The following is a 23,821-nucleotide window of genomic DNA, read 5'->3' on the forward strand; positions in this document are numbered from 1 at the left end:
TTTGTCACAGTCCTTTATCTGTCACTTCTTTTACACTCAGGTGGGTTTTACGAAGTAACTCATTATCGATGTACTAACAGATGTTTAAATGATCGAGTACCTTGATACTTCACATATTTCTGTGACTTTAACAATCTGTACATCAAGGAGAGACACAATAAAACATCATCCTTCATGTGCTGCAGGTCTCAGTGTTGTAGTTCTACAGTCTGGAGATCAAATGTTTCACCCAGGAGACACAGTGATGTTGGAGTGCAGCATGGGTCCAGGATTCAGCATGGGCAGCCACACCATGTTCTGGTACCGACAAAACCACTACGGAGCCCAACTGCAGTTCATCATCAAAGAGTATGACCAAACTGTGGGGCGCTTCCAGATGTCCATTGATACATCCAAAAACAACTTCTCCCTTAAAATTACTGAGCTGTTTCTCAATGACAGCAGCACCTACTACTGTGCTGCCAGTCACAGTGATGCACACAGGCCAGACAGTCATACAAATATCAAGTCTGTCTGTCACAGATGGCTCACAGCAGGAAGGAGCTGTGGCTCATTTGGGTTTCATACTAAACTGGCAACTGCTCCACAGTTGCAACAGTAGAATAATAGCAAAATAAAGACAAATTCCCCCCCAAAAAGGTATACATATACAGGGCTTGTAGTTTATATCAGATGATAGAGGTCACTATCTAACAACTATTAGCAATGTTTGCAGATAACACTTCATAGTATACAACTCATGTATAATTGGGGTTTTATTAATGCATAATTCATCACTATTACAATGGCTAAAATACCGCATTGTTGTATTCTTTTATGCATCCGAGTTTGGTCAACTACATGTGATATTAAAAGAGACAAAAGACAGAGTTGCAGACTAAGTTCCTTTCAGCCAGATTCATACTGTGCTTTGTGCTTAAAGAGAGTTGATAAAATGCACCAATCTTAGGAGGTATTTGTGTTTGTTGTACTAATCAGATTATATTTTACGTCAAACAATCTGACCTTATTGAAGCAGCAATTACTACACATGGTCTATACAAGTCCTCAAAGAACAGCTTCACACTGCTCACAGGGACCCGCGTGAATCTATGAAACAATATGAATGTAGGCAAAGAGTTCCTGGTAAAAGAAACACAGAGTGGAGGGGGAGGATCCGAGCTTGTTTCAGAACATTTGATTGTAGCAGTAAAGGAAGATACACCTGTTCAGTTAGTGAAGACAACAGAGGGCGGACTGAGTGGACTGCTCTGTTTTCTGTACTATCATCTGTATAAAAACTGTGACAATGACAACGTCTTCTTGGTTGCTGTTCTTATCTTCTCCAGTAAGAACATTTAAATTCAATTGAAAGAAGATTTTCTTGCTTCAGTTGTTTTTTGTTTACTTGTTGTCTTCTTTGTTATTTTCCAGATTTCTCCCTCTGTGTAAAAATTCAACAGCTTCCATTTTTGATCAGCCATGAAGGAGACAAGACTGTTACTTTGCAGTGTGAACAAGATGATGAGCAATATAGCTACATGTACTGGTACAGACAAAGCAGCGGTGGGGAAAAAATACAGATGGTAACATATTCTTATGGTAAAGATTCATGGGACACTGAAGCTCCTTTCAACAAATCCAAGTACACCATGACCCGGTCTACATTTAAATCCTCTCTGGAGATACGCTCTGCTGAAGCCGGAGACTCAGCTGTGTATTACTACCTCCAGAATAGCACAGTGGTTCAGAAAGCCTCGACAGCTAAACAACAACCTCACGAGAAACACAAGAGGAGGGATGAGTGACAAGGACCAATGTATTGAACTCTGAGGGTCAGGATTTTGTTGTTGTGTGAGACATGACAGGCAACTAACATCAATGTGACATGAAAATAAGGATTGGAACATAACTAAAAAAAGAGTATATAAAAAAAAACTGTACAGTGAACATCTATCAGTTTAGTGAAAGTACAATGACTCCTCCACAAGTCATGATGTTTCTGCAGCACCACAAATCTTATCGGTTCAGATAACACACCAGGCGTTAATGTGGTAAAGATTATTTGTCACATTCTGTGTTACTGTTCTACATGCTTTCTCATCTGTGTCACACGTCTCACATTGTTAGGATTATTTATCCCATACATCATTGTCCTGTACAGTGTCTCATCCCTGTGCTTAAATCTGTATTTTCTTATATATTTTAATCTTGTGTGCAGCCTGAAGTTTAGGTTATCATACAGAGACCTCTACAGGGTTTCTGTGGGATTACAATTAGATGAAAACTTTTGTTTTTTTAAAAGTAAGGCCTATACAATATGTAAAAGGTTGGCTAGTCAAATAATTTCAGAATGATGGAGTTACTACCAATCACTTAGTTTATTAAGAATAATAACAATAAAATTGAAATTAAGATGTAACAGCTTAAAGAACAGAGTGATATGTTTTTTTCATTTTAATTGGTCCTTGCTATAGGGACCACTTTGAATAGACTAACACCACTTGTCACAGCATTTCGGCTAATTTTCAAAACTTTACATGGATCAAAGGTGTATTAAAATTTGGTAATGCTGTAAATTCTTTGGTTAATAACAGATGTGGCATATTTTAAACTAATAATGCATAATGATGTTATATTGTTATAGCTGATTAATATACTATTTGTCCTCTAATTAGTTATGAAATTATTAGTACATATTATTGAATAATGACTTAAAAACTTATGTGAATTATGATGTATATGATGTCATATATAAATTTGATGATTTGTTGTTAAACTTGTGTTAGCTATTTTTTTGGCCACTGGGGGGCAGCAGAACAAGCTGTAAACACTACAGGGTGATAAAATGTCAAATGTGTTTGCAAACAGATGTTTACACATCCAGCAGACAAAGAGCAACATTAGCATTCATCTTTGCGTATACTTGACGAATGTAAGTCCAATATTCACTCTCCCTTTTTGCTCTGTTTTGGTCTCAACCAAATGCAGGGCGGGTAGTGTACAGTGGCTTTATCAGAGCATTTTTGCTGACAACAGCTGACAGCTGTGGTTGAAAACTGAATTAATGAGAGCAGTGAGACAACCCAACTGTTGCGGCCATGAAGCCAAAAAATTGGCTATAAAAGACGCTGTAAAGCTCTGTAGAGCTGAAGGAAATCGCAGACTTGGGTGGTAACTGTAAGTCCATCACAAGTGACACTCTTTACACTACTACTAGTAGTCTTTTCATTCATCGTCAGTGTAAAAATATTGATTTGTGCAGCTTTAAGCATTGAATTGCATTTTGCTTGTATGCCATTTTCATCCACTTAGAGGCATTTCGTGCTGTGCCCATTTCAAAGATGTATGTTGCTCCAAATTAGAAGACAAGAAATCAACAATTTAAGGATCACAGTATCTACAGCATTGGTCGAACGTTATTCAGTAAATGTGCCTCCTCACTTCTCTGACAGCTGGGTGGGATAAAGAGGTGTGACCAGGAGAGATGTCACTTCCTCTAAGCAGCTAAAAACAAACACAGTTTCTCTTTTCCTTCTATTCTTCTTGCTTCTTTTCTTAGCTGTCACAGAAATAGCAGCAGTCAGGTTGGAGCTGGTTCAGCCTTCAGTCAGCCCGACCTGTGCAGCTGCTCTCACAGACAGAGAGAGATGGAGGATGAGATATGGGGAAGCTGGGTGGGGGAAGCGACGAGGAGACAACGAAAAAGACTTCAGGTTTTTGTGTGATACTTTTTCACCGTGGGGACAGGGGGCCACGGTGATACAATCCTATAGAGCCGCCATACAAAAACGTCCTCCCATTAACATCAATTGTGTAGACTGCTACATGCTACTTTGGATACTTGATAGAGCAGAAAACATCAATATTATGAAGGTGTGCAGGATGTCATGTCAATTTGGGAGTAAAGTGTCAATTTATATGCAGAACTTTAGCTGGAAAAAGTTTTTTAAATGACTTCAAATTCATTTTTGCAGCACTTGGATGTTTGTTTTACTCATCTTGACAAAAACAAAACATCTTTGGACATTATGAAGCTCATCTTGCATGTTTGAACCTTCTTCATCCTGTGGATTATTAGACTGTGTCTAAACATGCTGATTATAGAAAGTTTTGTGACTTTTTGGTTGAGGAGGGATTCAGTGTGACACTGGAACCAAAGCTTACTTTGGAAAGGGAACAAAACTCACAGTTTTGGGTAAGTCAGAACTCACACAACTTCAGTTCACTTAAACAAACATAAAACAGTTGAGTTGTTTGTGTAACATTAAAGGAAAAATCAGTTGTCATGAAAAAGCTCAGTAATTCTGCACTGTGACAATACCAACTAAGCGTATTTTGGAAAAGGAACAAAATTGACTGTTTTAGGTAAGTGAAGGATGATAAAGTTGAAGAAAGTTTTGTAATTAGAGTGGTGCATTAAGAAACTTAATGAACTTTATAGTTCAAGTTCAGCTCAGTGCTTTTTGATGTTAAGCTTTAACACTGTGTCAGTTACGAAGCTTACTTCGGCGCAGGCACAAAACTGACTGTTCTTGGTAAGTAAGACATCAAAATTAATTCTCATGAATCCATGTGTAAAAAAATGCACAATATAAAAGCAGGCTGGTTGTTTGGGGGAAAAAGGAGATTTATTTTGCTCAAAACCAGACCGTATTGCAGCAGATTTTGGCCTTTTTATTTGGAGAAAAGTGACATTTAACAGCCTACAATAAACACTTAAACTAAAGAAGTAAAGGCAGCATTTTGGGCTGCTTTGAGCACTGTGTCACAGTGCACTTGAGTGCACTTGAGTGCACTGTGACACAGTGGCTTATTTTGGTGCTGGAACAAAATTGACTGTTTTAGGTAAGAAATAATTCATTAAACATTGCTCTGGTATCGTTTTGTAAGATGTTTCTGACACTGTACAGTTACTCAAAGGCCAGACCTCCTCCTGACTACTGATGATCTGTGTATTTAGCAGTTCCTAGGCTAAATCAGAAATAGCCCCAAAAAGCATGAATATATTATTAAAAGGTAAAAATAAATAAATAAATGAATAAAACAGGGATGATGTAACTGTTCTGTAAACTATAATAAATTAAAGTGGAAGTCTTAACATGTCAAAGAGTGACAAAGTTGGAATAAATTCAAAGTGTCACAAATAAAGAGAAGCAGTAGGAAGAGTTTTTGTTACGATCAAACACTCTGTGCTCCTACAGCGAGGCTTACTTTGGAGCTGGAACTAAACTCACTGTTTTAGGTAAGAAAACCTGCAAAAATAATCTCACAGAGCATGATTCACAACCGTTTGTTTGTGAAGGATATGTGCAATACTAAGAATATACATTTAGACTTTTTAATTTGATGGTAGTAAACAAAGTATACTCGTTTTTGAGTTAGTTTGTGTCAGTAAAACAAGTCTTGTCTATGTTCTCCAGTAAAAGTACTGCAGCAATAAAACATTTGGCTCAACGCCCAGATTATTACTCTCAGTGAGTTCTTATCAGCACTATGAAATACTGTGAGTTCTCAATCAGAAGCTTACTTTGGAGCTGGAACTAAACTCACTGTTTTAGGTAAAACAGTAAAAAATAATTTAATATGTACTAATATAACATATCATTAAGATGTACTTCAAAATTGTTTGTTTTGATAACTACTACCACCAAGTTAGTTTTTTTGCACTTAAATTGACCTTTTAATGGACAGTTTAATATCGTCAAGAGAAGATTTAATTTGGTAAAATTATGTCCTTGAGTGTTTTGTGTGTAAGTATTTAAAGATTTTAGTTTATGTGAAAGTAAACACAAAGAGTTTACAGCTTTCAGTGCTGAAAGGTTGAGCAGTTTTTCTACAGCCTTGTATTTGTGTGAGCAACTACGAGCCTGCTTACTTTGGCAGTGGCACCAGACTAACAGTGCTGGGTAAGAAAATTATAGAAATCATATCAATAAATGTTTGTTTTCTGAGCTTCAGTTAATCTAAATCTGCAAAATTATTGTTGTAAATGTTTTAATATCTTATTCTGTGATTTTCTGGAGTTGTACTGTGTCAAAAGTGCCAAAGAAAATATAAAATCTATAGAATAAGAATCTCACACTACGTTAGGCATCAGAATTTGACTTTTATAGTTAATTTCTAACCTTTAAACTGTGAGATTTTTGCAGTTTATAATATTCACGTCAGCCAACACTGTCTCAGTTTCAAAACAAAGTTAAATATATTTACTTGAATTGGTAAAGAAATGTAGGGAAAAAGTTTTTAAAAAATATACAAAGTGAATGAATCAGTAAGTGATAATTGTGATATTATGACTGTACTGTAGACATACTGTAAAGAAGTTAGAGGTTCATTCAGTCCTTGTAGGTCGGTGTCAGTGTTTTACATGCAAGTCAGCAGTGTGCTCTGACAATTATCCTACTTATTTTGGAGAAGGAACCAGGCTAACAGTTGTTGGTAAGATCACTGGGATAACTTCATAACATTTATCTGAGATGAAATCTTAATGACTCTCAATGTGAGTTTGGCCACCTGCAATGATCATGGTGTATTTGCTGTTTTTAAGGTTACAACTATACATTGTTTTGTTGTTGATCTCCAGGATTTTGATGATGTAACTCTAATCTGATGATTCATGTCCTTACAGAAAACGACCGTAATGTAACAGCACCAACAGTGAAAGTACTTCCACCTCCTTGCAACCAGAGAGACAAGCAGAGAAAGAAGACCTTAGTTTGTGTGGCCACTGGATTCTACCCAGACCATGTCAGTGTATTCTGGCAGATCGATGGGGTGAATGTCATCAATGGTGTGGCGACGGACAACGCTGCCCTGCAGGAAGGAAATGGCAATTACAGCATCACCAGCAGGTTGAGGGTCTCTGCCACAGTTTGGTACAAACCTAAAAGTAACTTCACCTGCATTGTCAGCTTCTTCAATGGAACTGAAACCAAGAATTATCAAAATTCAATTTTTGGTAAAAAAGGTATGTTCATGTAAAATTCAGAAATGACTGAATTGTTTGTGACGAATACATGTAAATGATCATCTGTCCTCATCTAAGCCATGTTTATTCTTCTATCAGATACAGAGGGGAAGATGACAAGAAGTAAATATATTATTTTTTCATTCTGTACACAAAAATGCATCAATTCTATGCTTATCACTACATACAAAACATTCAGCATCTTATGTATTTGAAAAAGGATATACGTATAACTGAATAATTAGTCTTTGAATCATGTCACTTATGTGGGTATTTGAACTTTCTGCAGGCAAATATTTGAAGATCACAAATAATGCCAAACACTCCTATGGTGTTTTCATCGTCAAGAGCAGCGTCTATGGAGCCTTTGTTGTGTTTCTGGTGTGGAAGCTTCAGGTTTGTTCTGTTTCTGTTGCTTAGATGCTTTGATTAGCTTCAGTTTCCTGTACTTGACATAAAAACTGGCTCCATATATTTGAATAATAAGCAAAAAGAGCTCATGACATTAAGACATTGTGTCCTTCTCTTTCTGTTGCAGGGAAAACACAACTGAGAGCTGAGCTGCAGCCTGAACAAGTGAACTCTCAGAGATCGATTCTGTTAGTTTCTGTAAATAAAGATTGAGAACATTGAACTTATATTTCTTATATTTCCACTATGTTGTGTGTTACAAAGCATTCGCGCTCTTAATAGTAATTCTGCACACAGTAGATGAACAGTTTCAGGCATATTTTTGTTACAATCTTAAAGCTATAACTGGCATAAAAATACTTTGGCATCACGTTTTTATAAATACGTCTGTATAATGTGTGGTAGTGTGTGGTTGTAAACTGCTTGTTTGCTACATTTTCTTTTCAATAAAAGTATTTCAGAGAATCTTGAAAAGCTTTTGCTTTCATTTATTCAATAAATGTTGAGTGTCCTACTGAGTTTTTATAGTTTGTCCTACAAATGATTCTCATGACAGATTCAGGCAGTAAGACTTTATTTACATAGTGTTTATCTAAACCAGATTCATCTTCATATCAGACACTATTCATACACAGTGGTTCTTTTCCAAAAAAAAGAAGAAAGAAAAGAGAAAGAAAGAAAGAAAGTAAGAAAGAAAGAAAGAAAGAATTAGACAGATAAGTTTGTCAGTTGCTCCAAATTGTTGCTGATGTAGTTTGGATACTGACCCCCCTCACTACTCTCACATCTCATCTTACACTCAACATCACTTTTTCCAGAGATAGTGTGAGGTATTTTTAGCTGCTCGCCTTTCTGCCTGTTTTCTGAGAAATCAGATATTTCATGTTGAAATACCTTATCTCAAGAAAACATCACAAGCTGCTTCAGTTGGGTCATAACAAGATTTTCCAATGAGCAAACTGAAAGGTGACTGAAGTGTTGTTTTCTGGTGACATTTAAGTGATGAAAAAATCCAGAGGACTAATCTGAATTGTAATATTCTTTCTTTTATAAATTATTGATTAAAGTGAGTTTATCTGAGTTGTATCTAGTTTTTTCCACTTTGCACAACTAAGTATGACAGTTTATATTATCTTTATGTATAAAGATCATCTTCCTTTTCGTTAAAGACTCACAGTAGTAAAGTAAAAGAGTGTGAGTCTACCACATAACAACAGGAAATCAACCTTCTCATCTGTGTACAGAAGGAGGTCAAAGCTGTTGTTGGTGAGGGAGACAAACTGGGGCTTGAAACCCTGCAGAGGAGTAGAGAGCGACAGCAGAGGAGAGGATGTGGTCACAGAGCAGCCTGCAGATCGTTCTCTGTGCTGAGAAATGACGAAGGTGCAACCTTCCACTTTACCACAACCTCCGGTTCACAGAATCCACCTGCATCTCTGCACCAACCCCCCGCCCTGCACATCTCTGAGCAAACAGCTGGAAAAGCTGCCATTTCTGTGTCAACTGAGGCTACAGAATGAACATGAGTGTGTTGTAACACACAACACATGTTTACTCAGATCTGGTGCAGAAATTTGCATATGAAAGTTTGTTTCTTTTGTTGCAGTATAGAGATATAAAATAAATGTATTGCAATTATAGACTAAAGACAACTACACCTGTAATAAATAACAACAGTAATTCATTCTAAATATAAAACAGGGTGTTCGATTGTAATCTCAAATAAATCATCCTCACGTGAATAACTAAGTCAGACACAATACATAACTGTATTTAAAGCATATCATGGAGATTTATTAAACACTTCTGTCTGAACGTTCCTCCATCAAAACTGGTATAAGTTGAAACCCCAGTGGGAATCCAACTAAGGAAGATTTCTTCCTCATTTCACCATTTGTTTCCTTTAAAAACATGTTTTTTGCTCACTAGAGTCAGATAAACAGGAAACAATGTCTGAGAGACACTAACAGAAACATGGTGTGTCTGACATCTGTGAGCAAGATAATTATATCTACTCCCACTAACCACAACCTTAAAATGAATTATGATAAGAAGTTGCTGTTCTTCCTTTTGTTAGGAAGCACAAAACAAAGCTTCATACTCTCTTTCTCTGTAATATTTAAGTCCAGTTAAAGCAGTGTGTGAGCCCTGCAATTCTGAATGAGCCACACAGGAGAATAATTTCAAAGTTTGGGTTGAAATACTTGGTAACACTTTACTTAAAAAGCTAAAAATACCAGAACAACGCACGTTTATTTTTATAGCACATTTCAACAACAAGGCAATTCAAAGTGCTTCACATAAAGTATAAAAGGCATCAAGACAGACTGTAAAAGCAACACAAGGCAATATAAAAAGACATACATTTATTTAATACAATTCATAAGTGTCAAATTGGAAAATAAAAAAATAAAGATATTAATCAAAAGCCTCAAAATGTGATTTAATAAATGGCAGCAGCAAACAGAAAAGTCTTCAGCCTTGATTTAAAAGAACAGAGTTGCAGCAGACCTGCAGTTTTCGGGGAGTTTGTTCCAGATGTGTGGTGCATAAAAACTGAACGCTGCTTCTACCAGGCTGGAAGGTTTCTGTTTAACATGGATATTAAACACTAAACTATACCTGGACAGATAACGTTTGGTGCAGTAGACTGAAACTTCTGCAGATATAATGTAATCAAGGAGATTTCAATGATTTGTCGGTGCTGGGTTACTACACTTCAGCAACTAGACACGAGGAAGAAGCTGCACCCACATGGTCAGTTTCAAGCAGCTGAACGACACATTTCATTTGTCATGTTGAACGACCCCTTGTGGTGCAAACTGAATATCGAGTCACACACAGGTTATCAAAATGTCAGGTTATATCAAAATGAGTTAAAATAAAAAAGAGAAGCTCCCTGTATGTGACACTACAATAAAAGTGTATTGATTACATGTGATTTATGTGTGAAATCCTTTTAATAACCTAAAAGTTAAATCATTATGATTCTCTGGGAAACAGAACAGGCTCAGTAGGTTCAGCCAGTAATAACTTCATCACATTTAACAGACTTTACAAGTTTACTCCAAAATCCCTTTACCATCATACCATCAGTTACCATCAGTTCATACATACAGTACCAGTCTAATGTTTGGACACACTTTCTCATTCAAGTGAATGGGAAGCTGTGTCCTGTATTTATTCTGAATGTCCCCAGGAGGAACTGAACCTCTAACATGGTCAGTTTAATAATATTCATATATGCAGAAATGCAGATAATGTATCATCTATCTATCAACATACATCTGAAGTAAAACACACACAGAGAACATGAACGCTGCGAAGGAAAAACTGAGCATTTAAGGAGCATCAGGGAATCTATGACCTTTATTGACTTCTGTTGGAAACTGTGAAATTACAATATGAACAGAACTTGTTCCCACTACAAGTCTCTGGGAAACCATGATGAATACACAGTACGCTGGTGTTTGTTATGGTATGTTGTGATACAGATATTAATGACATCTCATTTTCTTTTTTCTGTGTCCAACTCTTAAAACCTCCTAATAAAGTAAAAAGATATTTGATAGCTAAATAAGTGAACCCATGAAGGTGTAATGCTACTTACACATCACAAGTCAACATTGTTGTATAAATAAATAAAATCATTTTGACTACTTTCCTACATTGTGACCAATAGTGGGGCTCAGATTCAGTTTGTCAGGCTCAGCTCAGTCAGACTTTGCTCACTTTTCATCTGAACTGCATCTCTAAACTAAGTATAGAGACCATTGGACTGTTAGCATGTTGATGTGTATGTTAACTACTGGATTTAAACATGTTCACGTTTGTCATGTTAGCAAGCAAACATGTAAAGTATGTCAAGTTAATCATGTGATTAGCATGATGGCAAAGGTGTGACTAAAACTCACCTTGGACTCTGAGTTGCAGCTGTCTCTGCTCCAGCTGTTGCTGAGAAGAGGCTGAGTCTTCAGCTGGCTGATAATCATGGTGCCATCTGCTGGATAAACCTGCAATACAGCATACAGTCAGAGCTATGATACAATCAATGACCAATCCTCTCAACCTTGATTTCAAGTGCAATGTCTGAATCACAATTAGACAAACGAGTAGAATAAGAATTTGGTACCAATTCATAAGACATAAATCATAACTACGCCAAGTCTGCAGTTGTGAAAAAGGAACAATTAGATGGCTGTAATACTGTAAATCTTGAGGATGAAGTAAAAGGAAAAATCTGCTTTAATGTAGATGGCCGTAAACATTCAGGTCTCATCATGTATCTTACATTTAATGCCAGTTCTGTAGTGTATATTTCTATGTTGGCAGTCAGCACAGTGCTGCAGATTCCCCTCAAGTCAATAAAGAAAACAAATGTCTGCAGAGTAAACAAGATGTTCAGGCTAAAGAACAACTGCAGCCAGTCTATTTACACACAATTTTCAGTCATTCTGAGGACATTTGAGCTCTACTGAGAACATACCATTTGTGATATTATGTGTAAAGAATTTTAAAATGATTATATTATAGTTATAATCTCAAACTTGTCACATTCAGGAATGACAGACTCTCAAAGTAGAGAAGTCTGATAAAAGTCACAAACCTTGAAACTGCTGCTTTGAACCATGTGTTTTAATGTAGGTAAAAAAAAAAACTTTTTGTGATAGAAAAAAAATCTCTCGTCATCAGTGTTTATAATTTTTCTTTAATGATGTCAGTTCAGTTGGATCATTCTTCTTCTGCGTCTGTGACTCACCACATAACTGAACATAACAGCATCAAATGTGATCTGTTTGTCAGTGTAACTGATCAGAATGAAAGTTTAAGTACGTCACAGTGATGCACAGTAGAGGGCGCTCTACTACCATTTATACACCTATCAATACTTTGAATGACAGCACTGTAGATGTGTGTAGTGCAGCTCTCAGGATCACATCACAACGCAGCGACACTCCCACCTGTAGCTCTTCATGTCTCTAACTATAAAAGACTCTGGCAGTTTGTATCTAAGAAAACATGGATATTATCATCATCAAACAAGACCTCTTCAGATTGTCCGTCTTCTTCCTGTGGACTACAGGTAATTTACAATAAAATCAACTGTGGATTGGTTTACGAACACGAGTTAACATGCACTTATTTTCATATTTTTGCTTTTATTATAACTAAATATCATTTTGAAGTGATGACAGAGGATGTCAGAATGCAACAAGAAAAGACTAACTATGGTCCTTTATCCCTTATTGTTGAACACACAGGTCTAATTGATGGAAGTGATGTGACCCAGAACCCCATAATGTGGAAAGACCAGGGTGAAAATGCAGCAATATACTGCAACCACACCAAGGGTGATTTATTTTACCAGATGTACTGGTACAGACAGCTGCCAGGAGAAACAATGAAACTAATAGTTTTTACAACAACTGCAAAAACAGATCATGACTTTGAACCAGACTTCAAAAATGGGAGATTCTCAGCTACTAAGCCTGACTTTGCTAGTGGGACATTCACAGTGAAGAATCTGGAACCAGGAGATAAAGGCTTGTATTTCTGTGCTGTGAGTCAACACAGTGATACAGATGCACTTGACAGCTGAACAAAAACCTCAGCAAGCTGTTACCAACTGTATTTATCTGCTGTACTGTAGGAGGACCTCAAGTACAACACACAACAACTCACAATAAAGCCACACTCCCACCTGTAACTTACAACACAGAAATAAACTCTGTTGTAACGTCACACCTTCCATCACACAGACTGAGTGTCTCTCATTTTCATTTTACTCAGAACACAATAATGATCCCAGCTGGTCTGATCAAACTCTCTGCAGCTCTGCTCTGTATTGTAGGTACTGTACATCATGAGGCCGAGGATTGAAAGGAGAAGCTGTCACTTTAGCTTTAAAGAAATAATGATGATTTTATGTTCTGACTGCATACAGAGGACTCACTGGTGGTTCTGTAACACTATTTTTTTTTTTTTACCTCCACAGGTCTAATTAATGGGAGTGATGTCACACTGATCCCTCTGCTGTGGAGGAACGTGAGTCAGTCTGCAACAATGAACTGCAGTCACACTAAGGGCAGTTCATATTGGTACATGTACTGGTAGAGACAGCAGCCAGGAGAAAGGATGAAGCAAAACATTTTCATGACCCCAAATCCCACACATACATATGAAAGTGACTTCAGTGAGGCCAAATTTCCAGCAAAGAAGAACGATTATTAGACTGGAAACCACAAGACTGAGTTACTGTATTCACAATCATTACAGACACTGTAACAACATATAAACTGAAAAAGATGAAAATCACTTCAACATCAGATTAGAGAGGAGAAAGGAATAAATAGCATTTTAAAGACCAAGAATTAATGAGAAGACAGATAACTCAGATATAAAAGGGACATGAAAATACTGAAACAGGGAACACAAGAAAGTCCAAGCAGCTGTGCTCAACAAATGTTTACATTTCAAAATATTTGATAACAAGAAAATATACAATAAATTATTACTTATTTATTGTATTATTTTTTATAATTTTATAATTATTACTGTACAGCAAGGTTTTCAGTATTATGTTCATTAATTATTGATTGATTCCTTATTCTTTTCAGTTCAATATTTATTTAAAATACATGCCAGAATAGTGAAAATATACCCACCACCAATAACAGAGCAAAGTGAACATCTTTGAATTGCTTGTTTGATCAAACCAGCTGGAACCAGCAAATGTTTGGTGTTTTAGCTTAATATATGATTTCACCATCAGAGTAGGAGTTGATTAATTGTCTGCCAATCGATTAACACCATATAAAATACACTGTGAAGGTGTTTCAGTAATTGAAAATTTACATCACAGCACGACAGCAACCAGAAACTTGCTCACATAATCCAAATCTCTGTCTCCTCCCCTCTGAGTTTGTCCCTCAACATCTGTTCAGTCTGTCAGTCAATGTGGAGACAAAGAGGAGGACATCATGATCAGAAACCTCAACAGCATCACTCTGCTGCTTCTCTCACTTTCCTGTAGGTAGAAATTAGAACTGTTTTCTAAAAGATAAATATTTTACAACCATTTCTGTTTTCTTAATATTTTTTCTTTCTTAAATGCAGGTTGTTCACTGAGCACTAAAGTCCTTCAAGTTCCATCATCAATATTAGGAAGTGCTGACAGTTCAGAGATAATCAACTGCAGCCATTCAGTCAGTTCATACATCACAATATTGTGGTATCAGCAGTCGACGGGCAACTCTGACCTTAAACTCATTGGATATATTCAGTATACTAGCCCAACCATTGAGGACCAATTCAAACAACATTTCAATGTGACTGGAGACGGTTCAGTGAAATCTCAACTTCATGTACTAAAACTCAGAGAGTCAGAGGACGGTGGCATGTATTACTGTGCAGCTAGTAGGCACAGTGACACAATTACCTTCTTGCCTCTACAAAAACCCTCTCTCATCACTTTACACTGAAGAAGAGCACACCTGCATCTAACTGCAGCCTGTAGCAGGAAATCACTGATATCAGCATTAAAGCCGCCTCTTCCTGTATTAACCAACACAACAGTAGACTGTATAAATCCACTGATGAAAAGATGTGACGTCCATTATGTCGACTCCTCCTCCTCCTTTACATCCAGACAGCTCTGCTCAGTTTGCACTTGACATTATTGTTTTGTTTTCATCTGCATTTGGATCATGATTAGACTCCTCATACATTTAGCAGCTCTGCCGTTCTGTTTAACAGGTAATATTACATTAACTTATGACATATGGTTCTAAATATGTTCACTGCAGGTTTTTCTCTCCACTAAAGTTGTTTGTTTCACATTTTTTCACAGAACTCTCAAAGAACAGTGTTGATCAGACTCCAGCAGCCATCATCAAAGATCTTGGTGAAGAAATCCTGATAAACTGCAGCCATTCAAACACTAATTTTGAAATAATCCAGTGGTACAAACAGTCTGCTGGGAAAAGTGATATGGCTCTTGTCGGTTTTGTACGATACTCTTCTCCAGCTGTTGAGGATAAATTTAAAGAGACTCATAATGTGAGTGGTGATGGTAGAAGTCCGTCATCTCTTCATATTCCAAAGCTGAGTCGATCTGAGGACAGAGCAGTGTATTTCTGTGCTGCCAGTGAAGCACAGTGATACAGATGCACTTGACAGCTGAACAAAAACCTCAGTGCACTGTTGGAACAACTGCTACCAACTCAATTTATCTCCTGTACTGTACATCTCTCTCTCCTGTACTGTAGGGGGACCTCGAGCACCACAAACACTCCCAGTTACACTTTGATTCATCACGTGGATTACACAGCAGCTAACAGCATCAGAGAATATCATCTATGAAACACCCACCTGGAACCTTTTAGATCTCTGTAACTACACTGACAGTTAGATTAGACCTCTTTCAGTCTCTGACTTCTACAACATGGACAGCATCAAACATGGTTTCCTAAGCTTGTTAACACTTCTGCTCTGGATAAAAGGTGAGATCAACCCACTACATTATAGCCTTTAACCTTTATTATTACGTATAACAAGCAAATGTTGAACATCAATTTAATGGTCTACTTGTCTATAGGGCTACTGTATGTGAGTTAAAATGTTCGCTGGTGCTAACTTTTACTGTTTTACACACAGGTCTAGTTGATGGGAGTGATGTCACTCAGACTTCCATAATGTGGAAATTCAAGGGTGAAAATGCAACAATAGACTGCAACCACACCAAGGGTGTTAACTACTACCAGATGTACTGGTACAGACAGCTGCCAGGAGAAACAATGAAACTAATAGTTTTTACAACAACTGCAAAAACAGATCATGACTTTGAACCAGACTTCAAAAATGGGAGATTCTCAGCTACTAAGCCTGACTTTGCTAGTGGGACATTCACAGTGAAGAATCTGGAACCAGGAGATAAAGGCTTGTATTTCTGTGCTGTCAGTGAGCACAGTGATACAGATGCACTTGACAGCTGAACAAAAACCTCAGTGCACTGTTGGAACAACTGCTACCAACTCAATTTATCTCCTGTACTGTACATCTCTCTCTCCTGTACTGTAGGGGGACCTCGAGCACCACAAACACTCCCAGTTACACTTTGATGTGGAGTTTGATACAGCAGCTCACAGAACATCACACTGCAGAGACACTCCCACCTGTAACTCTTTATATCTCTGTAATTACATTGACAGTTACAGTATATATGAGACTTGGTGCTTTACAACATGGACATTATCAAACATGGTCTCCTCAGCTTCTTACTATTTCTACTTTGGAACAAAGGTAAAGTACAGTGAGATCTGGGGCTGAGAAATATGGTTGAAATCAATATCATGATAGAAATAGGAATGTTGACTGACAACTAAAAATATCAATCATGACAAATTAATACAATCCACTATTATGCTTTACATCAGTAAAACTATTTATACATGTCAAACAATTTACAATTAGATGGAATATTTACATTTGGACACCTGCAAAACACTAACATGATATGAGCATTTCATCATGATACGACACTATTCAACTGAGAGTCAAACAGTTTGAATCATTAAATTATCATCCAGACTGAGTACAATGATCTCTGCATTACAACTAAAACTTTTATTTCGGGAATGAGAGCAGACAATGACAACGGTTGTAAAATACTCTACTGTATGTGAGTTAAAATATTCACTTGAGGTAACTTTTACTGTTTCACACACAGGTCTAGTTGTTGGGAGTGATGTCACCCAGACCTCCATACTATGGAAAAACAAGGATGAAAGTGCAACAATGTCCTGCAACCACACCAAGGGTGCTGCCTACAGCCAGATGTACTGGTACAGACAGCTGCCAGGAGAAGCAATGAAACTCATTGTGTTCACAGCATTCGGCAGAGAAAATCACGACTTTGGAAATTTCAGCAAAGAGAGATTCTCAGCTACTAAGCCTGATGCTGTTAGTGGGACGTTCACAGTGAAGAATCTGGAACCAGGAGATAAAGGCTTGTATTTCTGTGCTGTGAGTCAACACAGTGATACAGATGCACTTGACAGCTGAACAAAAACCTCAGTGTGCTGTTACCAACTGTATTTATCTGCTGTACTGTAGGAGGACCTCAAGTACAACACACAACAACTCACAATACAGCCACACTCTCACCTGTAACTTACAACACAGAAATAAACTCTGTTGTAACGTCACACCTTCCATCACACAGACTGAGTGTCTCTCATTTTCATTTTACTCAGAACACAATAATGATCCCAGCTGGTCTGATCAAACTCTCTGCAGCTCTGCTCTGTATTGTAGGTACTGTACATCATGAGGCCGAGGATTGAAAGGAGAAGCTGTCACTTTAGCTTTAAAGACATATTAATGATTTTATGTTCTGACTGCATACAGAGGACTCACTAGTGGTTCTGTAACACTATTTTTTTTTTTTTACCTCCACAGGTCTAATTAATGGGAGTGATGTCACACTGATCCCTCTGCTGTGGAGGAACGTGAGTCAGTCTGCAACAATGAACTGCAGTCACACTAAGGGCAGTTCATATTGGTACATGTACTGGTGCAGACAGCAGCCAGGAGAAAGGATGAAGCAAAACATTTTCACGACCCCGAATCCCCCACATACATATGAAAGTGACTTCAGTGAGGCCAAATTTCCAGCAAAGAAGAACGATTATTAGACTGGAAACCACAAGACACAAGACTGAGTTACTGTATTCACAATCATTACAAACACTGTAACAACATATAAACTGAAAAAGATGAAAATCACTTCAACATCAGATTAGAGAGGAGAAAGGAATAAAGAGTATTTTAAAGACCAAGAATTAATGAGAAGACAGATAACTCGGATATAAAAGGGACATGAAAATACTGAAACACGGAACACAAGAAAGTCCAAGCAGCTGTGCTCAACAAATGTTTACATTTCAAAATATTTGATAACAAGAAAATATACAATAAATTATATTACTGTACAGCAAGGTTTTCAGTATTATGTTCATTAATTATTGATTGATTCCTTATTCTTTTCAGTTCAATATTTATTTAAAATACATGTCAGAATAGTGAAAATATACCCACCACCAATAACAGAGCAAAGTGAACATCTTTGAATTGCTTGTTTGATCCAACCAGCTGGAACCAGCAAATGTTTGGTGTTTTAGCTTAATATATTATTTCACTATCAGAATAGGAGTTGATTAATTGTCTGCCACTCAATTAACACCATATGAAATACACTGTGAAGGTGTTTCATTAATTGAAAATTTACATCACAGCACAACAGCAACCAGAAACTTGCTCACATAATCCAAATCTCTGTCTCCTCCCCTCTGAGTTTGTCCCTCAACATCTGTTCAGTCTGTCAGTCAATGTGGAGACAAAGAGGAGGACATCATGATCAGAAACCTCAACAGCATCACTCTGCTGCTTCTCTCACTTTCCTGTAGGTAGAAATTAGAACTGTTTTCTAAAAGATAAATATTTTACAACCATTTCTGTTTTCTTAATATTTTTTCTTTCTTAAATGCAGGTTGTTCACTGAGCACTAAAGTCCTTCAAGTTCCATCATCAATATTAGGAAGTGCTGACAGTTCAGAGATAATCAACTGCAGCCATTCAGTCAGTTCATACATCACAATATTGTGGTATCAGCAGTCGACGGGCAACTCTGACCTTAAACTCATTGGATATACTGTGCGTACTAACCCAACCATTGAGGATCAATTCAAACAACATTTCAATGTGACTGGAGATGGTTCAGTGAAATCTCAACTTCATGTACTAAAACTCAGAGAGTCAGAGAACGGTGGCATGTATTACTGTGCAGCTAGTAGGCACAGTGACACAATTACCTTCTTGCCTCTACAAAAACCCTCTCTCATCACTTTACACTGAAGAAGAGCACACCTGCATCTAACTGCAGCCTGTAGCAGGAAATCACTGATATCAGCATTAAAGCCGCCTCTTCCTGTATTAACCAACACAACAGTAGACTGTATAAATCCACTGATGAAAAGATGTGACGTCCATTATGTCGACTCCTCCTCCTCCTTTACATCCAGACAGCTCTGTTCAGTTTGCACTTGACATTATTGTTTTGTTTTCATCTGCATTTGGATCATGATCAGACTCCTCATACATTTAGCAGCTCTGCCGTTCTGTTTAACAGGTAATATTACATTAACTTATGACATATGGTTCTAAATATGTTCACTGCAGGTTTTTCTCTCCACTAAAGTTGTTTGTTTCACATTTTTTCACAGAACTCTCAAAGAACAGTGTTGATCAGACTCCAGCAGCCATCATCAAAGATCTTGGTGAAGAAATCCTGATAAACTGCAGCCATTCAAACACTAATTTTGAAATAATCCAGTGGTACAAACAGTCTGCTGGGAAAAGTGATATGGCTCTTGTCGGTTTTGTACGATACTCTTCTCCAGCTGTTGAGGATAAATTTAAAGAGACTCATAATGTGAGTGGTGATGGTAGAAGTCCGTCATCTCTTCATATTCCAAAGCTGAGTCGATCTGAGGACAGATCAGTGTATTTCTGTGCTGCCAGTGAAGCACAGTGATATAGATGCACTTGACAGCTGAACAAAAACCTCAGTGCACTGTTGGAACAACTGCTACCAACTCAATTTATCTCCTGTACTGTACATCTCTCTCTCCTGTACTGTAGGGGGACCTCGAGCACCACAAACACTCCCAGTTACACTTTGATTCATCACGTGGATTACACAGCAGCTAACAGCATCAGAGAACATCATCTATGAAACACCCACCTGGAACCTTTTAGATCTCTGTAACTACACTGACAGTTAGATTAGACCTCTTTCAGTCTCTGACTTCTACAACATGGACATCATCAAACATGGTTCCCTAAGCTTGTTAACACTTCTGCTCTGGATAAAAGGTGAGATCAACCCACTACATTATAGCCTTTATCCTTTATTATTATGTATAACAAGCAAATGTTGAACATCAATTTAATGGTCTACTAGTCTATAGGGCTACTGTATGTGAGTTAAAATGTTCACTGGTGCTAACTTTTACTGTTTTACACACAGGTCTAGTTGATGGGAGTGATGTCACTCAGACTTCCATAATGTGGAAATTCAAGGGTGAAAATGCAACAATAGACTGCAACCACACCAAGGGTGTTAGCTATTTCCAGATGTACTGGTACAGACAGCTGCCAGGAGAAGCAATGAAACTCATTGTGTTCACTGTTCCAACCAGCAAACCTGACTTTGAGCCAGACTTCAAAAATGGGAGATTCTCAGCTACTAAGCCTAACTTTGCTAATGGGACATTCACAGTGAAGAATCTGGAACCAGGAGATAAAGGCTTGTATTTCTGTGCTGTCAATGAGCACAGTGATACAGATGCACTTGACAGCTGAACAAAAACCTCAGTGCACTGTTGGAACAACTGCTACCAACTCAATTTATCTCCTGTACTGTACATCTCTCTCTCCTGTACTGTAGGGGGACCTCGAGCACCACAAACACTCCCAGTTACACTTTGATGTGGAGTTTGATACAGCAGCTCACAGAACATCACACTGCAGAGACACTCCCACCTGTAACTCTTTATATCTCTGTAATTACATTGACAGTTACAGTATATATGAGACTTGGTGCTTTACAACATGGACATTATCAAACATGGTCTCCTCAGCTTCTTACTATTTCTACTTTGGAACAAAGGTAAAGTACAGTGAGATCTGGGGCTGAAATAAATATCATGATAGAAATAGGAATGTTGACTGATAACTAAAAATATCAATCATGGCAAATTAATACAATCCACTATTATGCTTTACATCAGTAAAACTATTTATACATGTCAAACAATTTACAATTAGATGGAATATTTACATTTGGACACCTGCAAAACACTAACATGATATGAGCATTTCATCATGATACGACACTATTCAACTGAGAGTCAAACAGTTTGAATCACTAAATTATCATCCTGACTGAGTACAATGATCTCTGCATTACAACTAAAACTTTTATTTCGGGAATGAGAGCAGACAATGACAACGGTTGTAAAATACTCTACTGTATGTGAGTTAAAATATTCACTTGAGGTAACTTTTACTGTTTCACACACAGGTCTAGTTGTTGGGAGTGATGTCACCCAGACCTCCATACTGTGGAAAAACAAGGATGAAAGTGCAACAATGTCCTGCAACCACACCAAGGGTGCTACCTACAGCCAGATGTACTGGTACAGACAGCTGCCAGGAGAAGCAATGAAACTCATTGTGTTCACTGTTCCAACCAGCAAACCTGACTTTGAGCCAGACTTCAAAAATGAGAGATTCTCAGCTACTAAGCCTAACTTTGCTAATGGGACATTCACAGTGAAGAATCTGGAACCAGGAGATAAAGGCTTGTATTTCTGTGCTGTCAGTGAGCACAGTGATACAGATGCACTTGACAGCTGAACAAAAACCTCAGTGCACTGTTGGAACAACTGCTACCAACTCAATTTATCTCCTGTACTGTACATCTCTCTCTCCTGTACTGTAGGGGGACCTTGAGCACCACAAACACTCCCAGTTACACTTTGATGTGGAGTTTGACACAGCAGCTCACAGAACATCACACTGCAGAGACACTCCCACCTGTAACTCTTTATATCTCTGTAATTACATTGACAGTTACAGTATATATGAGACTTGGTGCTTTACAACATGGACATTATCAAACATGGTCTCCTCAGCTTCTTACTATTTCTACTTTGGAACAAAGGTAAAGTACAGTGAGATCTGGGGCTGAAATAAATATCATGATAGAAATAGGAATGTTGACTGACAACTAAAAATATCAATCATGACAAATTAATACAATCCACTATTATGCTTTACATCAGTAAAACTATTTATACATGTCAAACAATTTACAATTAGATGGAATATTTACATTTGGACACCTGCAAAACACTAACATGATATGAGCATTTCATCATGATACGACACTATTCAACTGAGAGTCAAACAGTTTGAATCATTAAATTATCATCCAGACTGAGTACAATGATCTCTGCATTACAACTAAAACTTTTATTTCGGGAATGAGAGCAGACAATGACAACGGTTGTAAAATACTCTACTGTATGTGAGTTAAAATATTCACTTGAGGTAACTTTTACTGTTTCACACACAGGTCTAGTTGTTGGGAGTGATGTCACCCAGACCTCCATACTGTGGAAAAACAAGGATGAAAGTGCAACAATGTCCTGCAACCACACCAAGGATGCTGGCTACAGCCAGATGTACTGGTACAGACAGCTGCCAGGAGAAGCAATGAAACTCATTGTGTTCACAGCATTCTGAAGAGAAAATCACGACTTTGGAAATTTCAGCAAAGAGAGATTCTCAGCTACTAAGCCTGATGCTGCTAGTGGGACATTCACAGTGAAGAATCTGCTGCCAGAAGATAAAGGCTTGTATTTCTGTGCTGTGAGTCAACACAGTGATACAGATGCACTTGACAGCTGAACAAAAACCTCAGCAAGCTGTTACCAACTGTATTTATCTGTTGTACTGTAGGAGGACCTCAAGTACAACACACAACAACTCACAATACAGCCACACTCTCACCTGTAACTTACAACACAGAAATAAACTCTGTTGTAACGTCACACCTTCCATCACACAGACTGAGTGTCTCTCATTTTCATTTTACTCAGAACACAATAATGATCCCAGCTGGTCTGATCAAACTCTCTGCAGCTCTGCTCTGTATTGTAGGTACTGTACATCATGAGGCCGAGGATTGAAAGGAGAAGCTGTCACTTTAGCTTTAAAGACATATTAATGATTTTATGTTCTGACTGCATACAGAGGACTCACTAGTGGTTCTGTAACACTATTTTTTTTTTTTTACCTCCACAGGTCTAATTAATGGGAGTGATGTCACACTGATCCCTCTGCTGTGGAGGAACGTGAGTCAGTCTGCAACAATGAACTGCAGTCACACTAAGGGCAGTTCATATTGGTACATGTACTGGTACAGACAGCAGCCAGGAGAAAGGATGAAGCAAAACATTTTCACGACCCCGAATCCCCCACATACATATGAAAGTGACTTCAGTGAGGCCAAATTTCCAGCAAAGAAGAACGATTATTAGACTGGAAACCACAAGACACAAGACTGAGTTACTGTATTCACAATCATTACAAACACTGTAACAACATATAAACTGAAAAAGATGAAAATCACTTCAACATCAGATTAGAGAGGAGAAAGGAATAAATAGCATTTTAAAGACCAAGAATTAATGAGAAGACAGATAACTCGGATATAAAAGGGACATGAAAATACTGAAACACGGAACACAAGAAACTCCAAGCAGCTGTGCTCAACAAATGTTTACATTTCAAAATATTTGATAACAAGAAAATATACAATAAATTATATTACTG

General features: G+C 37.7%; 1 protein-coding gene and 2 gene segments (V, D, J or C); all 3 read left to right on the forward strand.

Moving 5' to 3' along the window:
- On the forward strand, positions 1 to 7,834 carry LOC122998949 (M1-specific T cell receptor beta chain-like). Its single transcript, XM_044376007.1, has 7 exons — positions 1 to 464; positions 2,971 to 2,980; positions 5,839 to 5,888; positions 6,611 to 6,949; positions 7,049 to 7,072; positions 7,239 to 7,345; positions 7,488 to 7,834. The coding sequence occupies exons 1-7, from the start codon at positions 89 to 91 to the stop codon at positions 7,500 to 7,502; spliced, it is 921 nt and encodes a 306-aa protein (XP_044231942.1). The 5' UTR covers positions 1 to 88; the 3' UTR covers positions 7,503 to 7,834.
- A 7,969-nt stretch (positions 7,835 to 15,803) lies between these two features.
- On the forward strand, positions 15,804 to 16,989 carry LOC122998935. The segment is given in 2 exon segments: positions 15,804 to 15,861; positions 16,016 to 16,989. Coding segments are annotated over 2 exon segments (396 nt in total).
- A 4,032-nt stretch (positions 16,990 to 21,021) lies between these two features.
- LOC122998941 lies at positions 21,022 to 21,838 on the forward strand. The segment is given in 2 exon segments: positions 21,022 to 21,089; positions 21,504 to 21,838. Coding segments are annotated over 2 exon segments (393 nt in total).
- Positions 21,839 to 23,821: the final 1,983 nt, after the last annotated feature.

The sequence above is a fragment of the Thunnus albacares genome, chromosome 15, assembly GCF_914725855.1.
Source record: "Thunnus albacares chromosome 15, fThuAlb1.1, whole genome shotgun sequence".
Classification (NCBI taxonomy): Eukaryota; Metazoa; Chordata; class Actinopteri; order Scombriformes; family Scombridae; genus Thunnus; species Thunnus albacares.

Bases quoted from the DNA above. Each gene is read 5' to 3' on its own strand.
- LOC122998949 (XM_044376007.1), top strand. From the start codon at position 89: ATGATCGAGTACCTTGATACTTCACATATTTCTGTGACTTTAACAATC. The intron at 6,950-7,048 runs GTATGTTCATGT...TTCTTCTATCAG, and splicing joins TTCAATTTTTGGTAAAAAAG to ATACAGAGGGGAAGATGACA. The intron at 7,073-7,238 runs GTAAATATATTA...AACTTTCTGCAG, and splicing joins AGAGGGGAAGATGACAAGAA to GCAAATATTTGAAGATCACA.